Source organism: Phyllostomus hastatus, unplaced genomic scaffold (assembly GCF_019186645.2).
Source record: "Phyllostomus hastatus isolate PE091 unplaced genomic scaffold, TTU_PhHast_1.1 phas_scaffold_555, whole genome shotgun sequence".
Lineage (NCBI taxonomy): Eukaryota > Metazoa > Chordata > Mammalia > Chiroptera > Phyllostomidae > Phyllostomus > Phyllostomus hastatus.
Window position 1 is genome coordinate 10,947,190 of NW_025334036.1, and position 18,212 is coordinate 10,965,401.

Here is an 18,212-nt window from a genome sequence, read left to right on the forward strand (position 1 = left end):
CCCGAAAATGTAAGGGTTGGAAGACGCCGGCAGCAACGTCGGACGTCGAGCCAGCTTGGACCGAGTAATGGGAACGAGTCATTTAAAAAAAATTCGCGAGCCCTGGGAAGCTATTGGCCGGGGCGCCTGTCACATCCACCCTTCTCCCGACGTTTGGCCACAGAACACGCTAACAAAACAAATGCTTTCAGTTTGCTTAGATGACAGCCCTTGGAAAAACCCCGAGACTGATAACGGTGCGTGCAGAACAGCCGGGCTGTTCTCCAAAGGCAAGGGCCGGTGAACAAAAAGCACTTGCAGCAAAACGCTAAAAACAAACAAACAAACAAACAAACAAACAAACAAAAAAACCCACGGAAAGGTAATTAAGAACGTAAGGAAAACCAGCGCACGATTCCGGTGCCGATCGGCACACACAGTGCTTCATAGACATTTGTGGGACTCGCCTTCTGAAGCCTTCCTCTCCCTCTGGCATTTCGTTTGCACAAATGGACACTCTATCAGCGTTTATGGGCGCGAGGGGTGGGCTGTAAATTCCATCACTTATCAGGGCCCTTTCAGACCGGGCGGGCTGGAGCTCATTAAAATGAAATACTATCCGCCTTCAACTGAACTTTATCCCGAGCCCTATCACATTCATTTCCAGCTGGGTCATTCCAAACTTATGGGCGGCTTGGCGTGTCCGCAAGGCTCTCCGTGATGTTAAATCACCTTTTCTTTGTCACGATCCTATTCACGACACAGCTGTCCCAATGCTAACGTGTCCCAAAAAGGCTTGGCTAACGTAGGAAAACGTCCTGGACTGAGGAAAGGTAATAAAACTGTTTAAAACAATTAATGAACACATTTTTAAAAAATCCTTGCCTGAGGATATGTTTACTGATTTTACAGAGAGGGGGAAAGAGGGAAAAAGAGAGAGACACACACACACAGATGTGAGAGAGAAACATCAATCAGTTGCCTCATGAATGTTCCCTGACCGGGGATTGAACCCATAACATATGTATGTGCCCTGACCGGGGATCGAACCCTCAACCTTTAGGTGTATGAGGCAATGCTCCAACCAACTGAGCTACTCAACCAGGGCTAAATATATTTAACACCGAAAAGACACACACACACATATACACAGAATATAACAGTAAGTACTTCTGCAAAAGAGCTCCTTTTGCCCAATATTGAATCAGAACAAGGAGGCGGAGGAACTATCAGTCCAATGGGCCGCAGAATGACCTGGTCTGTGTCAACACCGGGCAGATTTAAGCAGAGGCATTCGCTTCTCTATAGCGCTGTCCCTGGGGCTACACGTTTAATTAGAACTGAGAGAGACACCCGGGCCAGTCCGGGGGAAGTCTCGGGCAGCCGGGAATGAACAAACTGTTCTCTTTTCCCTTCTTCTTTATTGGCAGGATGCTTTGATAGGGACCCTGCCAAGAGCTTATTAGGAAGCCCTGCCGAAAAGGGGACTTTCATTAGAGAAAACATAACTGCCGTAGCCTTTGCCTAGGGAGTCCGTCCTCGCTTTCATCCCCAACCTTCGAGGAGGCAGAGATTACAGGGAACGTTTCACCCGCACACTCCAATGGGAACAGGGCACTTTAAACGCACTCAACATGAATGAACCTGGCAGCTCAGACGCAGGTCTGAGGGGCCCTCCCTTCCCACCTGGAACACTTTTTGCCCCCCTCACCCTGCCTCTCATCTCCCTTACGTGCTCCGGGTCCTGCTCCCGCTGATGGGCATCTCCACATCCCCCGCCCCCAGGGAACAGGGCCACACCCCCAGCAGGTGCACAAGTGCATTTTTTTTTTTCAGAGACAGGGGAAGGGAGGGAGGAGGAGAGGGAGAACATTGACGTGTGAGAGGAACACTGATCGGTTGCCTCTCACACACCCCCAACCGGGGAACTGGCCGGCGAGCCAGGCCTGCGCCCTGACCGGGAATAGAACCCGTGACCTTCCGGTTCTCGGGATGACGCTCAACCTCCTGACCCACCCAACCAGGGCAATAATCACTATTTTTGGAAGGGAGGAAAGAACGTTGGATTTGGATCCTTTTCACATTTCTAAAACCGAGCCACTAAAACAAAAAGTGTGTCCGAAAAATGCACATGAGGCCTCCATTTCAATTCTGCCTTGGTTCTAACCGTTGAGGAAGAACTTAGTTCTCAGAACCCTCGGGCCAAGGGGACCAGGAAAGCCACTGTCCCTTTCTCGGGCCTGCGCTGGGGGGTGGGGACTCCCCAGGCACACGGCTGGCCCCTCGTCGTCACTCTCTGTGTGGTGACAATGTCATAACTCCGCAGACTTCAGATGAAGGACACACGCGAATGGTGTGTCGTCTTCCCCAGACAGACCGTTCTTATAGGGGGCAGGGTGCGATATCGACTCCCTTTCGGGAGTTTCTCCACACTCTGACAGACGGTGGCCCACTGCCAGCTTCAGCCCCGCCTCGCAGCCTCTCAGACCCCAAATTCTGGGGGGGCTCGGCCTTTGCTCTCTGCCCGGCATTCCCTTCCTCTTGGCGACAGGGATCCAGGCGTCGGGTCTGCTTGCCCTTCCCCCGGGACCCCCTCCTGTGGGCATGACCAGTGGCAACGTGGTTTGCTTCCGACAGCAAAAAGACACTCCAGCCCCTTTGGAAAACATCCCCTCGAGTTCCACGATGAACACACGTGGGGCTAACCAGACCCCGTGTGATCGGGGCAAACGAGGTGCGTTCAAGGGCCCAACCACGCCACGGCCCCTCAATCAATGTTAAACTCCTTTCCCTGCTCCGCAGGAATAAAGGGATTAGCTTCGTGTTTGAGATCTGTTTCCTTCTATCTGTCTTCACCCCCACCCTTCCACCCCCATCCCGCACCCAATGAACTTGAACTCAGGAACATCCGAGACCTTACATGCACGTGCTTCCCCAGGGACCACTGCCTCGTGAGTCCAAATCAGAACCACGCCGAGTGACGCGCCGGAGAAGGGTGATTCCAGAACCGTGTCCAGGGACAAACCGTCTCTCCCACCCACCCCCAGCTCTGTGGATGTGAAAGGAGCCACGGTTGTCAGTGGTGGCTCGGGGTGAGGGGGGCACCAACAACCCATTCCTCCATGGACACTTGATTTATATGTGTTCTCTGGAGCAGCTGAAATAGGGACAGGAAGGAGACAGAGGGGGAGAGAATCATCAATCGGTTGCCTCTCGTATGTGCCCAGCTGGGGACCGAATCCACAACCCAGGCATGTGCCCTGACTGGGAATCGAACCTGCGACCTTCTGGTTTGTGGGACGATGCCCAACGCACTGAGCTACCCGGGTCAGTGCACCGCATGAACTCTTCAAGAAAAAGAAAAAGTTCACTGCCCAAATTTTAAAATTCCTTTAAACTTTTAATTACTCCTCCTCACCACCACAAAAACATCCATCTGCCCGATCTCTAACTGGTGACTAAAACACTTCCTTGAACTGCCTCACCTTCTGGCCTTGATGGGCGAGGAGTCACCTACTTATCTCTTGTGACTCACGTGTACGTGGTTGACTTTTAAACACTGAAAGTATCAACCAATCTATAGTCGCTCACTTGTCGCTTCCGCCTAAAATCGAGAATTTAAATTCTCCAGTCCGACGAGGGATGCACACGTTGGAACACCCAGACAGCCCGATACGCCGCTACACGGCCGTCTCGTTGTGTCGAGAGAAGATATGGGAAACCCGCATCCTGCCTTTTCCAGAGCCACAGACCCAAGGGGAAAAGCCGACGAAGACACACCCTGGGGGGGACACGTCCTGCCCAGGGAGCAGACCATACCTGGGGGTCCATTCTGAGGAAGGTGTGGGGGCCTCTGCTACTCAAGGTCGATCTCTTAAAGGTCTTGCTGTGATAAAAGTGATAGTAATTTTCCAGGCTTCCGATCTGCAAGACAAGAAGCAGGATGTCATTGGCTCATCCGGTCCCACAAACAGCTGCAAAAACCCTCCCAGCCCACAGCCACCTTCTGGAACGTTCTCCGAGAGGGCCGTTCTGCTGCCAGAGGAAGCACCCCCTCCAGCACGCCCCCGCCCCGGCCCGGCCACCACCACCCCCCCCACCCACCCCATCGCTGGCCTCTGCCCCGTGTTTATAAGCGTGCAGGTGGATTTACATACTGCTTTTTGGATAAACAACATTTGGTATGCCAAGGAATCACACGCTTGACCGAAGCTTCCAGCCCGGACCCGCGGGGCCAAGTTTGTTAGGCAGGAAGGAGTGTTCATCTCGGGTCAAGCATCCTTCACGTAGCCCAGTCAGAGTCACGTCAGGTCTGCACCGAAATATTCGCTTGTAAACAGACCCGGTCCCCCCCGCCCTCACCCCACCCCACGGGTAAACCGGAATATCTAAGAATGAACACCCACGCGCCAGGGCCGGACGGAAGCCAAAGAAAACAGGCAGGGCCATCTGCTCGGGACTCGCGCGGAGGTCAGGCGAGAACGCTCAAACCCCCGGGGTGTCCGGCCTTTCTGCGGACGCGGGCAGCATGGGGGCTGCGTGACGCACACAGAAGTCACGGGGCCGTGCCTCCGGGAGGGGAGGGGCGGCCCCTCGGGGTCTCGGCGACCTGCGCTCAGGTCGGATGGCCCTCCAGCCGTTTCTGGCCCTTTCCCAGGCGGTCCGAAGTGGCTAGTGGGTCACCGCCCTGGGCACGCCGGGCTTTTCAAAGGAAGAGGGGCCACGCGTTAACATACACTTCCAAGGGGGCCTTTCCGGCCTCAACCCTCTTAATGGTTTCTTCCACCTTCTGACCAGTGGGTGAATTCGGGGCGCGTGGTCTTGCAGAGCAGGCCCGTGGAGCGATCACGAGCGTGGGTTTCGAGTCGGATGCGGCGGGCTCGAACCCTGCCCAGCTCCGTCATCACCACGGGACGTGCCCTCTCGGGGGAGAGCGTCTCACCTGTCCAATCTCCACGTGCCCCGTGGAGGTGAGGAGAGCCCAAATCTACCTAACTCAGCACGGACTTGGCTGCCTTCACCCCGCTCACAGCCCTTCTGTCTGCGGTGACCAGACGCCAGTAGAGCTGACCCGGCCAGGCAGAGGCCTGGGGGGTGGGGATGCCCTGAGCGGCCACTGGCACATCTTTCCACAGGAAGATAAAGCAGGTGTGTCCAGAGACGGCCCACCAGCCTCAAGATCTCCAGGTGCCTTCCTGAGGTAACAGGGCTAGATGGCAGGTTAGGGGACCCCCACTCTCAGGCAGGGTCACTCATGACGGCCCTCTGGCCCTGAGTCACAGATTGGAGGTTGGGAGAGAACCACAGAGGCGGCCCCATTTTACAGATGGCAAGACTGAGGCCCGGGGAGGAGGTTATGTACAATGTTACACTCAGAGCTCCCAATCCCAAACCAGCAACCTCCTCATCCCACCCACGGGCAGCCTCTGCCACCAAATGACGTGCAGATGCACAAAATCGGGTTTGGGATTATCGCCGTGTTTTCAGTACAACTTCCAGGTCAAACTGACAAGAGCTGGGACCATAAGACTAGACAGGAAAGTCGGGGCAGACTCGGGACTCGTTTTAACTCCAAGGTGCCCTTTCAGTGAGGAAATACCCATGTCCTGATTTGACGTCTGCCTTGACGTTCAAGTCCCTCCCAGTCCTGGCCATCCGGGGCTGCCTGGACACAGCCTGGGCAGCATTCACGCCAGCACTCAGCACGTCACTGCAGCCATCACCCCGGGGTCTGCCGGCCACCTCTCACGCCAGTGGCCAAGCAGCCCGCCTTTACCCAGTGACTTCAATAGGATCCTGCAGGCTGAGGGCCCTGGCCATCTCCTCGTCCTGCTGGCTCCAGAGATCGGGGCTGCTGCTGGGCGTGTGGCTTCTGGAAACCTCTGCCCCGGAGACGCCGAGCTGTTCCCGGAGACCAGGTCCGACCCCGAGGGGGCAGGCCCTTGCCAGGAGGCTGTTCCTCCCTCTCCTGCCTGGCCGGTCTCCACTTGCCTTCCAGGCTCTGAGCAGCACCGGCTCCTCCGGGAATGGGTCCCACGCACATGCCGAGGCCTTCGGGGCCAGGCCATACCCTGCCTTCGCCTCCTTATTCCTGGAGATGACCTTGGGGGCGGGGGGCAACAGCACCCCGTGTGCATGTCCCCACGTGACCTCACCACCCTCGGGTCGACGTCACTTTGCTACCCTCACCTCCTCCCCAGTCTGTCCTTCCTCCCGAGGAGTCTCTCGTCTTGGTGCACAGCACCACTGTGTCTGTGCGCATCCAGCGCCACCAAACCCTCTGGAAGCGACCTCTTGCACGGCCCTCAAAGCTGGCTGCACCCCATCGCCCCCGCCCGTGCAGGGAGCCCCATCGCCATGCTTAGATCATGGCAGGACCCTTGCTGGCCTCCTGGTCTCTTCTGCACCACCGCACTGCCCTGCCCAGCCCAGCTGTGTGCTTGAACAGCACACGTGAAGGTCTCCACAGCCAGGCCCGGCCCCATCTGCATCGTCTCGGTCCTCCAGGGATGCTGCCAGGTGTGAGGGGTCCATACCCCTGAGCCTGCTCATGTCGGCCACCCCCCACCAACAAGACAACAACCTCCCATTTCATTTTAAACCATCACCTTGGCCGTCACTGCCTCCAGGAAGCCTTCCTGGACTACCCATGCTCAGTTCTGCCCACATGTGGCTATGACAGCTCACGGCTTCTACACGCCATCCAAAGGGCCCAGAACCCTTCCTTCATGGCAGCCAACAGGCCGTGGTGAGGAAGCCTCTCGGGGGTCGCAGGTGGGGTTGAGTATAAAAAACCGGCAACACCCAACCCGGAAGGGGCCGGAGCAAAGTGTGGTGGGAAGAAGCCTGGGCCAGGGCGTTTACGGGAAGAATCTGCCTAGTCGTCATGTTGGGTTTCTTTTTCCAGTAAAGACGAATGCAATCAGATTCCAATCACCCCTCTGCTTATGCAGGTCAGGTGTGGGGTCGGAGGGGTCACACCCCGCCTTCCTGAGGGAAAAAAAAGAGATGACACGGCATTTTTTTCCTGCAGATCCCAGGGAACGGAGGAGGAAAGCCCCAACTAATTCATCACATTTGATCTGTAGCAAAGTCACTGGTGAGAAGGCTGAACCCACCCCAGTGGACATGCGATCGTTCCAAAGGCCCCCGCCCCCCGCCCCCAGCCCACGCAACCCTCCAAGGGTCTCGACCTCAGCGTCGGGTGTGGGTCTGTAAGCCCCGGTGTCAGCAAGCTGGGTTGCGGTGGGGGCGGGGCCTGGGGCTCAGCACACACTTTTTGCTGAGGCGGTCCAGGAAGATGCCGCCCCTACCTCCGGGGCCAGCACAGCGAAACCTGCCTCCTGGGAACAGCTGACAGGCAGCTCCAGGGGTCACAGTTCAAGGTCTCAGAAATGAACGGGCTGCAGAGGAGCCTTCTGAGTGCAAAAACCCACCCACCCACCCGAGGCCGAAACAGATTCTGCCGGCAGCCTCCACAGCCTTCGGTCTGAGGGCCACGGCTTTCGGGGACGAGTCTCTGAGCAAAAGTCACGGGCACCCGAGTTCAGTTATATAACGTTATTGATCCCCGTGGGCCTGCTGAAGAAAAACATGGCTAATTAGAGCCCGTAAAAAACCTACACACCGAATGAATTCTGCCTCGCTCCTGTGACTTCCGCCTGAAGAAAGTTATAAATATATGGTGGATGGCCACTGAACCTATATTTAGCCAGCCCTGTGTTACTTGGTGTTTATAATTAAGAAAGTCCAGCGAGAGAGAATGGGCAGTTTGTTGTTATTTTTTAAAGCATTAAAAAATTTTTTTAAAACCCTGCTTCCCATTTTGGTTACATACACACATAACAACATTCTGTTATTGCAATAATTATAATTCCGAGTTAAGATTATTGCACAATTTCCGAGTCTCCTAAATTTTCTTTCCTCAACACGTATTCACCCAAAGCATGCAATTAAAGCTGCTCCAATTCCTACAGATTCCTGAAAAAAAAAACAACTTTAATTTTTTACTTAGTAAACTTCATTTTCTCTTCCCTGAAGCCAAATGGTCCGGCTTCAGATGGGGACATTTAATTTATCTGCCTGGCCTCAGCCGATACCTTTCACATGCACAGACAGTCCCATAAAAAAGTCTACAATCTTTACTCGGAAGATCCTGGGTTTAAACCGTTTACTGGTTAAAGGTTCCTTCACAGAGGTCTGCATTCAGGCACTTGACCAGATTTCTAAACCCAGTCCCGTCCGTACTCATTGTTGTTTCATTGTGATTGACAGTAAAGACTCCTGGTGGAAAAAAGAATTCAGCACAGAAGCCACCACGTGGGGCTGAGCCTGGTTTCAGGGGCGTGGGAGGGGGAGAGAACAGGAGGCCCGGGGTGACCCTGAGCCGCTGAGGGTGTCTCTGCTGGGATGGGGTCCCACGTCGGGGGGGCCCCCTCTGGGTGGCAGTGCCCAGGCAGGGCTGGGAGAGTGTCCACATGGGTGGGCAAGGACAGGACACACGGCAGACTGGCCACCACGGGGGGACTGATCAAACGGGGTGACATCATCTGATACATCAGGGCAACGGGATGTATCAGATGTTGGACAAGAAAGTGGCGTGTGGAAGGGGGACATTAGGAAGAACTCTGTGGCGCTGGACTGGACTTATATTTCCTCTTGAATTTAGTTTCCAGTATAGGTAGAGAAATAAACATGTGTGCACACAGACAGACAGCCCTGCTACCCCCCACTGGACAGGCCTGCGGGCAGGGACACCCCAACAGCAGCTAGCCGCCCCCTGAGCCCACGGTGTGGCTCCTACATACCACGGGCCCGCTGCAAGCACCTGGGGCTCCTGGGAGCAACGGCCGACCTCTGGGTGAGGGCAGACACGTGCCAGAGAGACCTCGACTCCACATTTGGGCAGAGAGCAGGAAAGAGCTAGAAAATTCTCGAAATGCAGGACACGGAGGTGGCCTGAAGGGCCCCCACCCCCGGACCAAACTGGGGGCAAGCTGCACATCGACATAAACAATCACTGGACAAGCTTATGACCCACGAATGAAATAGGAAACCATGCATCCATATAATCAATGATAAATTCCAAGTTTCACAGGAATAAGCTATTTTGACATAGTTTCGAAGTGCCTCTCCCCAAAGTATTTACTAACGATAAACGGGCAAAAAAGCAGCTTTACTGTGCGAATCCAGGCTGAGAGAAAACCCTCGGTCAAGTGACCCACAGGAATGTCACCAGCCGCAGGGGGCACGAAGGGTGGGCCACACGGTCCGATGCAGTCACAGCTCCGCGTCACTCGCTCCCGAGAGTCCCATCACGCCTGTGCGGAGCCGGGACCGCGTCCCTGCAAACAGCGGACACGCCCAAACAGAGGGACATGTCACAAAATAACTGACCGGTGCTGTCAGGGACCGAGGTCACGAAAGTCAGCGGGACAGTGGGTGGGGACCTGCTCCAGACAGCAGGGGGGACTGGAGAGTCCACAGTGCCTTTCGAAGCCATGTTGGAACCTGACTTGAGTTAAATATCTGATGTTTTGTTCATCATGTTTTTTAGGAATTAACTTATTTGGTTTTATTTTTTTTATCCCTACCCGGAGACATGCTCATTGATTTTAGAGAGGGGGGAAGGAGGGAGGGAGAGAGAGAAAGAGAAACATCAATAGGAGAGAGAAACATCGATCGGTTGCCTCTCGTGCTCACCCCGACCAGGGACCGAACCCACAGCCCAGACCTGTGCCCTGACCAGGAATCAAACCCACAACCTTTTGGTTTACAGGACAACTCTCCAACCAAGTGAGCCACACTGGCCAGGGCTCAAACGTTTCTAAGAAGAAGAATGTTTTAATGATCATCCGAGAAAGTGACCAGAATCCTTGCCACTGCCATTTCCCAAACAAAGCGCAAACACCTGTGGTCTGGAACCGAAGGCAAAGCCCCCTCCACCTCTCTGAGAACATCTTCCAACTCCACGTGGGAAATATTGGAGTTGCACGTTGGTTCTGAGAGTCATGGTGCCCTTCCCTCCTGTCACATGCGCAGGACCCATGAGGTCTTTGTAAAAAAGACAGAAAGCCCGAGGGGTGCATTTTGAGGGCAGATGACCTCTGGGGTCACAGGTCACTTGAGGCCCGGCCCCGCCCCCGGACTACACCCTACCCAGCAAGCAGCTGATTGGATAATGAGGATGGGTTCATACCAGGCGACCCGGCTGCCCACTAACTGCTCTGTGATACGTTTGATCTCTAGTTGCAAAAGATACCCACCCCCCAATGCCGACAGGGCCCCGGCAGGCACCCCGTGATGGGGAGTCCTGCCAGGTCTCCAGAACTCTTCTAGAAGAGCCCACACGCCAATTCTGCATGAGCGGTCCCAAGCATTCAATAATGGTGACTAATTTTAACACGTTGACCCCACTGTGCAGCCTGCCCAAAACATGTCGGGGGGGGGGGGCTAGCCTTCTCCCCAGAAAGCCTCATCTGGAAAATGGGAAGGGAGCTTTAGGGTGTGCCTAAAAGATCTGCTCTTAGCAGTCAGCATGTCAGTTTGTGCGTGGAGTGAAGCATGACCATGACCTTGGACACCAATGGCCGAGCACAGCACACCGGGGCAGGGTGGTTACACCGTGGATCCAAGAACTGAGCACCCAAGGAACCAGGTGGGGGGCAGAGGGGGGCACTTTGTTCCTGCTGACCCTTCTAGGGCTCCCCAGAAAGAGGGGCCAGGGCACTGGTGGTGTGGCTCAGTGGATTGAGCACGGGCCTATGAACCAAAGGCTCACCGGTTTGATTCCCAGTCAGGGCACATGCCTGGGTTGTGGGCCAGGTCCCCAGTAGGGGGCGCGCTAGAGGCAACCACACAGTGATGTTTCTCTCTTTCTCCTTCCCTTTCCCTCTCTCTATAAAGAAATAAAGTCTTTAAAAAAAAAAACAAAGAAAGAAAGAAAAAGAAAGAAAGGCGGGCCAGAGCTGGGCTGCAGTTTGGGGCTGCTTGGCTGAGGAAGGTCAGGAGGCTGCCAGGTTTGAAAAACATGAAAGGGATTATTGTCCCGGAGAACGCAACATTTAAAGTGCAAACTTTAATATCTAAAAGGCTCTGACTTCAAAGCCGCTCTCCTAAGGGAAATTAAAATGTGCTTTAGAAATTAATCTCCAAAATTTTCACTTTCAAAAAATAAATAGCTTTTATACCCGAAAGAAGCAAGAGCAGGGACTCACCCAGATCTCTGCCCACCCGATGTTCACGGCACCCTTCTTCACAAGGGCCAATTGGCGCCAGCCACCCGAGCGCCCACGGACGCATGAGCGGATACGCAAACTCGGTCCATTCACACAATGAACCACCCTTCGGCCTTCAGAGGGAAGGGCGTTCTGACACGTGCTGCAAACGGTGAGCTTCGAGGACCTCGTGCTGCGTGGGAGAGCCGATCAGCACAGGGCGAGTGCTGCATGGCTGCCCTGACGTGAGGTCACTGCGGTGGCCACGTTCTCGGGACAGAGGTGGGCTGGTGGGGGCCGGCGGCGGGGAGGGCGGAGGGAGGAGGCAGGTGCAGAGCTTTGGTGTGGGAAGACGAAGACATTTTGGAGACGGACAGTGGCTGTTGCCCAACGGCGTGAAGGTGTTTATTGTCACCGAACCGTGTACTGAAAACACGGTTAGGACATTCAATGTGGTTTGGTATATTTTTTAAAAGATTTTATTTATTTATTTTTAGAGAGGGAATGGAGGGAGAAAGAGAGAGAGAGAGAAACATCAATGTGCGGTTGCTGGGGGCCGTGGCCTGCAACCCAGGCATGTGCCCTGACTGGGAATCAAACCTGCGATGCTTTGGTTCACAGTTTGTGCTCAATCACCTGAGCTACGCCAGCCAGGGCTTGGTTCAGTCTATTTTACCCCAAGAAATACAAAGTCTCTCTCCTGTGCATTCTCTCTCGCCGCCTTTCCCCAGACGGACTCCCCTCCCCCGGGTCAGCCAGGGTGTGGGGTCCTCAGCTCCAGGGACGGTGGCTTTGGGAGGCTGGAGCCCCGGGGAGGACACAAAGACAGGAACCAGAGCAAGCCACACTGCGCCTGGCTGTCACTACCCACTGCTCCTGGCTCCAGGCAGCCTGGCCCTCTCCTGGGCCCCTCTCTGGGATTTGGTTTCTCTTACCGGGAAAAAAAAGGCACCGGGAAGGACAGGACTGTCCCCTGGGAAGTGGCCCGCGTCCACCCGATGACGCCCCGGTCCCAGCTTCCCTTCACCCCCACGCCCGTCCCCGGTGACAGACAGACAGCCTTGCATGGGGCTGCCCGCACTGCCCCTCCCCCGCCACCAGCCGCCCCAGCTGACCTCCCAGGGATGGGGGTGGGGGGTGCTCGCCCAGCTGGGGCCGGCAGCGCGCACTTTGTGGAGCTGTGGAAAACACCAGTCCCCCCTGCGTCCGTGCCCACACGGAGCAACGCCGATGACACACGGACGGAAAGGGAAACGCACACCGGCATCTGGCTTCTGTGACTCAGCCCCACGCTTGTCATGAAAAACGAAGAAGCCGCCGATGAGGCAGCTGCTATGATTTCACCCCAGTGCAACTCGAGGGACACCCTTTCCCGGCTGCCAGGCACATGTGGGTCTGTAAAGGGGAAAACAAGGGTTTTGTGCAGCGGTTTTCGTGTTCGCCCTGCGCCGGTGGCTTCTGAGACTTTGTGAGCAGGCTGCTGCTGGCTGTGTGGAGGAGCCAGCGGGTCCGGGGTGGGGGGCCCATCTCAGCCCCCTCCCCGGCCTGTCTCCTGTCTCCAGGGAGAAGCTGCATCTGCGTTCCTCTCACCCTTTCGTGCTAACATCAGGGTGTATGGAACGTTTGGCCATAAACCATTTCAACAGAAACTTCGCACTCAAAGCAAAACCTCCGAGGCAGCCGGTTGTCGGCGAGGAGTAATCGCTTGGAAGAGACTCGGGAGAAAACACCGTCTTCGTCTCTGTCCTCTCCCCTCTCCGCCCAGGATTCCCCGACACACTCGTAGGCCCGGGTCCCGTGAGCGAGGGGCCACAGGCACGCCCACCCACGGGGCCCCGTGCTCCTGCGGCCACTTTCCGGTGCGTGTGCTGCCCGCGGTGCCCACACGGGCTGCTGGGCAGCTGTCTGTCTGTCTGTTCAGTCCTTCAGTCTCTCTCCGGGGATCGGAGCCGCTCTCTGAGCCAGGCAGAGGGAACCCGGCCAGGCTCCCGCAGGCCCAGGACCCGCCTCCAGGCGTGGTGGGGAGACTGTCAGGCGTGAGAGGCACAGAGCAGGGTCGGGGAGCCCCACAGGAGGCCCTTCTGCCCAGCTGGTGCGTGGACAACAAACTGGAAGCGACCACGTACATGAATGTCTCCAGACACGACAGACACCCACCCTCGACCGGGCGGGTGTCCCAGGCTGCACAGAACACCTTCTCTGCCCGGCTTCCAAGGGGGGCCGGGGCCCGTCCGGGAGAGGAAGGGCACAGGAGGCGGGGCGGGAGGGGGGGAGGGTGGCGACGAAGGGACCCCAGTCGTCGCCTGGCATGGACCTGGAGGGACACCCCGCGGGCACTCCAAGTGCAGTCTTGGGCCTCGGAGCCAGGCTGCCCCATCAAAATTCCAGCTCCCCCCGTGTACTCGAAAAGGCAGCTTCCTTAACATCTCTAGGCTTCCATTTTCCTTCCCGCTCCATGGGGACGAAAGCACCCCCCTGCCCAGTGGTTGCTGGGAGGATGAATGGTGCAGGGCACCTGGGGCAGTGCTAGCCAGCCTGGGGTCTGGCCCAGGGTGGCGGTTGTTTTTTTTTTTTTTTCAGGTAGGGTTTTTGAAAAAATATTATTTCTTCAAGAATTGATATGCATCTTGCTTTTGGGTGAAACAAAGAATTGTGCCCTGGCTGGTGTGGCTCAGTGGACTGAGTGCAGGCCTGAGAATCAAGGGGTTGCCGGTTCGATGCCCAGTCAGGGCACGTGCCTGGGTTATGGGCCAGGTCCCCAGTAGGGGGCGCTTAAGAGGCAATCACACACTGATGTTTCTCTCCCTCTCTTTCTCCTTCTCTTGCCCTCTGTCTAGAAATAAATAAATAACATATTAAATTTTTAAAAATTGCAATAAGGCCCAGCACAAGGTCAGAGAACAAGTCTTCTTTGTCTATTTCTTTCAATTTTTAAAATGTGTACTTCTTTATCGGTGGTCTCTGTGGGGAAAATTATTCTACCTAGTTGGAGTTGAAAAGATTAGAGTGAACAGGGTCACCTTGCCGGCCAGGCCTGTCCCCGGGGCGGGGTGTGTGGGAGCAGGAGCCGTCCTCTGCTGCGGACCCTCAGGAGCTCACCGGCCTCCGGGTGGGCAGCCCTCCCCACCCCCACCGCCCACCCCGGGGCCCACGGGCTCTGTCCTCCCTGACCATGCACGCCCTTTGTGTTTCCAGGGCCCTGAGACGAGCTGACTTCTCACCCCTCTTTACCCACTCCTAAAATGAGGCTGCAGGAGTCGATGGATCCCGGGCCGGAACATTTTTCGAAGCTCTTGACTTCTGGTTCTGCAAAACCGAATTCACGCCGGATGGCGTGGTTCACGTTCGCAAGTCTGGAGACACATGTCTGCCCCCGAGGGAGAGAGACACGCTTTGGTTCCGAGAGACCCGAATCGATGCTCACCGCGGACCGGAGCTCAGAGTGGGGGCTTCCAGCCCCCTCATGCACAGTGACGAAACCGCGTGTCCCCTCGAGAGAGGAAGTGGGTCAGCAACTCTTGAGGTGCCCTGCAGCGCGATGGGGACATGCCCATTCTCCCGGGGCTCGCTAGCTCCGTGAGTGACCAGGCTGCTGCGTGTCCCCTCCCAGTCAGTGACGACGTCACGCCACCCCACCCCCACCTCCACCCTGCTCCTCCCGGACCTGCTGGGCGGGCGGGGGCGGGCGGGGGCAAAGGGACTGTCTGTCTGTCACAAACCCAGCAGGACACCGGCGGCTCTGTGGCCTCCTTCCCCTGTGTGTCCTGCCTGTAGGGAAGGTACCAGTTTTTCTGGTTTTTCAAGAGAAGCTAGGAATTCGAATTCCATGCCAAAGTGCCCTAAGGGGGAAATGCTGATAAGGATCCTGGGCTTCTGAAAACTCGGGAAGGCACAATAAAGGGACTTCCTGGGGCTGGTGCCACCCTATGAGCTGGCTCCCCCGGGGGCGAGAGGGGGGGCCAGGGGCCGCTGTGGGTAAGGCTCCGGGTGCTGTTCACCGGTCTTCGGACCACCTCCCACCTCCGGGGGACCACGCTTTGCTCTGAATTTCCTAAGGCGTACCCCCTCAACCACTCCTTTTGGGGGAACCAATCCCAGCACCCCAGAGTCTGTTTTGCCCAAGGCTGCAGAGTTCTCAGGAGACCAGCTCCTTTCAAAGAGTTCCACTGTACTTCTTCCCAGGGACACCCACAGACTCAAACTCGGTCAAATGGTCGCTCCGGATTCTTGGCGATGGGCCTGATCACACAGCACGCCTGGCCTCTGACCTCTCTCCGCCCCGAATCCAGGCTCAGGCAGCTTCCGGTGCACCTCTACCGGCTCCTACCTACCTCCTCCACATCCGCCTCACTTGGAAGATAAACCCAATTGCCTTCTGACTCACATGATTCCCCCTACACGCCCAGGTAATCTTTCCTGCAGAATTCTTCTACGTTCCTGGCTGTTTGCGACCCACGGTGCTGCGGCTGGGGTTCCGTGCACCTCGTCTGCAAACAGCATAGTTGTGCGTGGGACTTTTCTCAGCCAAGGATGAAAGGCTTTGGAAGGGAAAAGTGAAAAAAAAAAACAACAACACTAAAACTCAACTTGTTTGACAGACTCTCCTGCCTCCAACCCAGAGAAACCATTGCCACCTGGCTCTCAGCATCTGGAGACCCAAGAGTTTAGAGGGACCCCAGGCACCGCCCCCGCCCCCAGCCTGGCTCGTCCCTCCCACGCACGCAGAATGATTGCTGAAGTGGGTACCACAAAGAAGACAGAGAACGACAAGCGAGGAGGATGTGGAGAGGCCGGCGGAGCCCCTTGCCCACTGCTGGTGCAATTATAAAACAACGGAGCCACTCCGGAAACCCGGCCGGGGCTTTCTCAATAGGATGAACGCACAGCTGCCTTTCAATGGAGCCGGCAATTCCAATCCCAGAGGGAACACCAGAGGGGCGAGAACACACCCACACGGAAACTGGTGCCCGGATGTTCGCAGCAGCGTGCTTTCTAGTGGCCGAAAACATGGACATGACTCCGAGGTCCACTGATTCACAGATGGACACAGTATCCATACACTCATACACTCATACGGTGGTGCAGTATTTGGAAACATAGAGCAAATGCCTGATATGCGTTACAGAAAGGAGAAACCGTGAAAGCACGCTAAGTGAGAGGAGCCAGCCACAAAAAGACCACGTGCCCTGGATGACTCTATTACAGGAATTGTCCCAAAGAGACGCGTCTGTGGAGACAGGAGGTAGATTAGTCGTGGCCTTGGGCGGAATGGGGGTGACCGGGAATGGTTTCTCTCTGGGGTGATGAGATGCTCTAAAATTGATTACAGTTATGGTTCTACAACTCTAGGAACGTGTTACAAAACACTGAATTGTACCCTTCCAATGGACACATCATCTGCTCTGTGAATGGTACCTTAATAAAGTGGTTATTGGAAAAGAGAAGAGATGAATGCGTATCATGATGTCGACGTTCACTCCCCGTTGAATCAGACAACTGTGCGAGTTAAAAAATAATTCACACACTGAAAAGTGCTGCTTCCCACACTTGTCACTGACAAAGGCTGCTGCCCAGGACACGGACACCCAGTCGTCCCACCTCCCAAGGGGACTTTCAGTGCGTGCACACCGGGCAGTCACCCGCCAGGTGGTTCTCGGCAGCCATGTCATCAGTATAAATCACAAGTGATCACTATCAGGAGAAGGGATGGATACATAAAGACATTAGGATGTCTTGGCCAGTGAATACTATGTAGCAGTGAAAACAAACGAACCACGGCTAAGCTGCAGGTGTAGCTACAATGTGGCTGAGCCATAGAAACATGAGGTTAATGGGAAGAGGAAAAAAAAAGCCAGTCCCAGAACACAAGGGCACAGTGTACCATTTCTCTGGAGTTCAAAGACAAAAGTGAGCTATGTATTGTCTACATGTAGACACCTGCGCTACACACACCGTGTGCACAGGGGTTCCTTTGTGAGGCTGGAGAGGTGGCGGCAGGGTGGTGTACAAGTAATTAAGCGACTGAGGTGTCCGTGTTGAGCAGCCTACACCAGCAACCCACACCTAAGCCTATAAATGCCTGAAGGTTAGGAAATCAAAACCCGAGGATGACCAATCAGCAAGAGCCAGCTCAGCGTTCCCAAATAAGGCAACTGCTGAAGCCTCAGCCAATCAGGTCATTTCTGTGCTTTGCTCCTGCGCCTCCCCTATAAAAGACCCACTCCCCATCCGGGGAGCTCTCCTAACTACTTCCTGTCTGGTGCTGCCCCATTCCAATTGATTTCTGCTCCAATTCTTCAAGTTTTCAATAAGCTTCAGTTTATCTTTTCACAGTGGTAAGGTAGAAGGTAATATTGATATGTGTCTAGTTTCTGGATTGGGCGGTGGTTCCCCGAGTCCTATTAGTATGCTTTTTGTAACTATTGATAACATGTATGTTGCAAGTAATACTTTCTATGTGTACAGAAGCACGTATTAAAGAAAACAGAGGAGACGCAAGTGTAGAGCCTGCTCTGGTTTTGACGTTTCTAATCTGGAGTGAGTCACGTAACCTCTCTGGGCCTTGCTTTCCTCCTCTGTCCCATGGGGGCGGGCAGAGGGCTCTGCATCACAGGGTGGCTGCAAGGAGGGAAGGAGACCAGGCACTTAGCGCAGGTTGTGGCCCAGCAGGAGTTCCCCGAGCTCATCACTGTCACTGGCATCGTCGGCATCGTCATCTTCACCATCCTCACCTTTCTTCTTATCATCATCATCTTCATCCTTATCATCATCATCATCTTCAGCCTCACCATCCTCATCTTTTTCATCATCACCTTCTTCATCCTCACCATCCTCATCCTTATTACAGTCCTCCTATCATGTTCCTCCTCTTTACCTGCATTGCCACCATCCTCATTGGATCCCTTTGGAAACTGAAAGTGGCCCCCCACCGCCCAGCTCTCTCATGTCCCTGTCACCCTCCCAGACAATCCGCCACACTCTGCTGGTAAGGGGTTCCTGGTGCAGGCGACTCCCTTG

General features: G+C 55.3%; 1 protein-coding gene across 2 annotated transcripts in view; it reads right to left on the bottom strand.

Annotated features, from left to right (window-relative positions):
* Positions 1-18,212, bottom strand: part of PCSK6 (proprotein convertase subtilisin/kexin type 6) — a 131,268-nt gene that overhangs the window by 90,140 nt on the left and 22,916 nt on the right. For both annotated transcript variants that reach the window (XM_045824937.1, XM_045824936.1), the window contains exon 2: positions 3,799-3,903. In XM_045824937.1, coding sequence (XP_045680893.1) covers positions 3,799-3,903 — 105 coding nt within the window. The remainder of the gene's footprint in view (positions 1-3,798; positions 3,904-18,212) is intronic.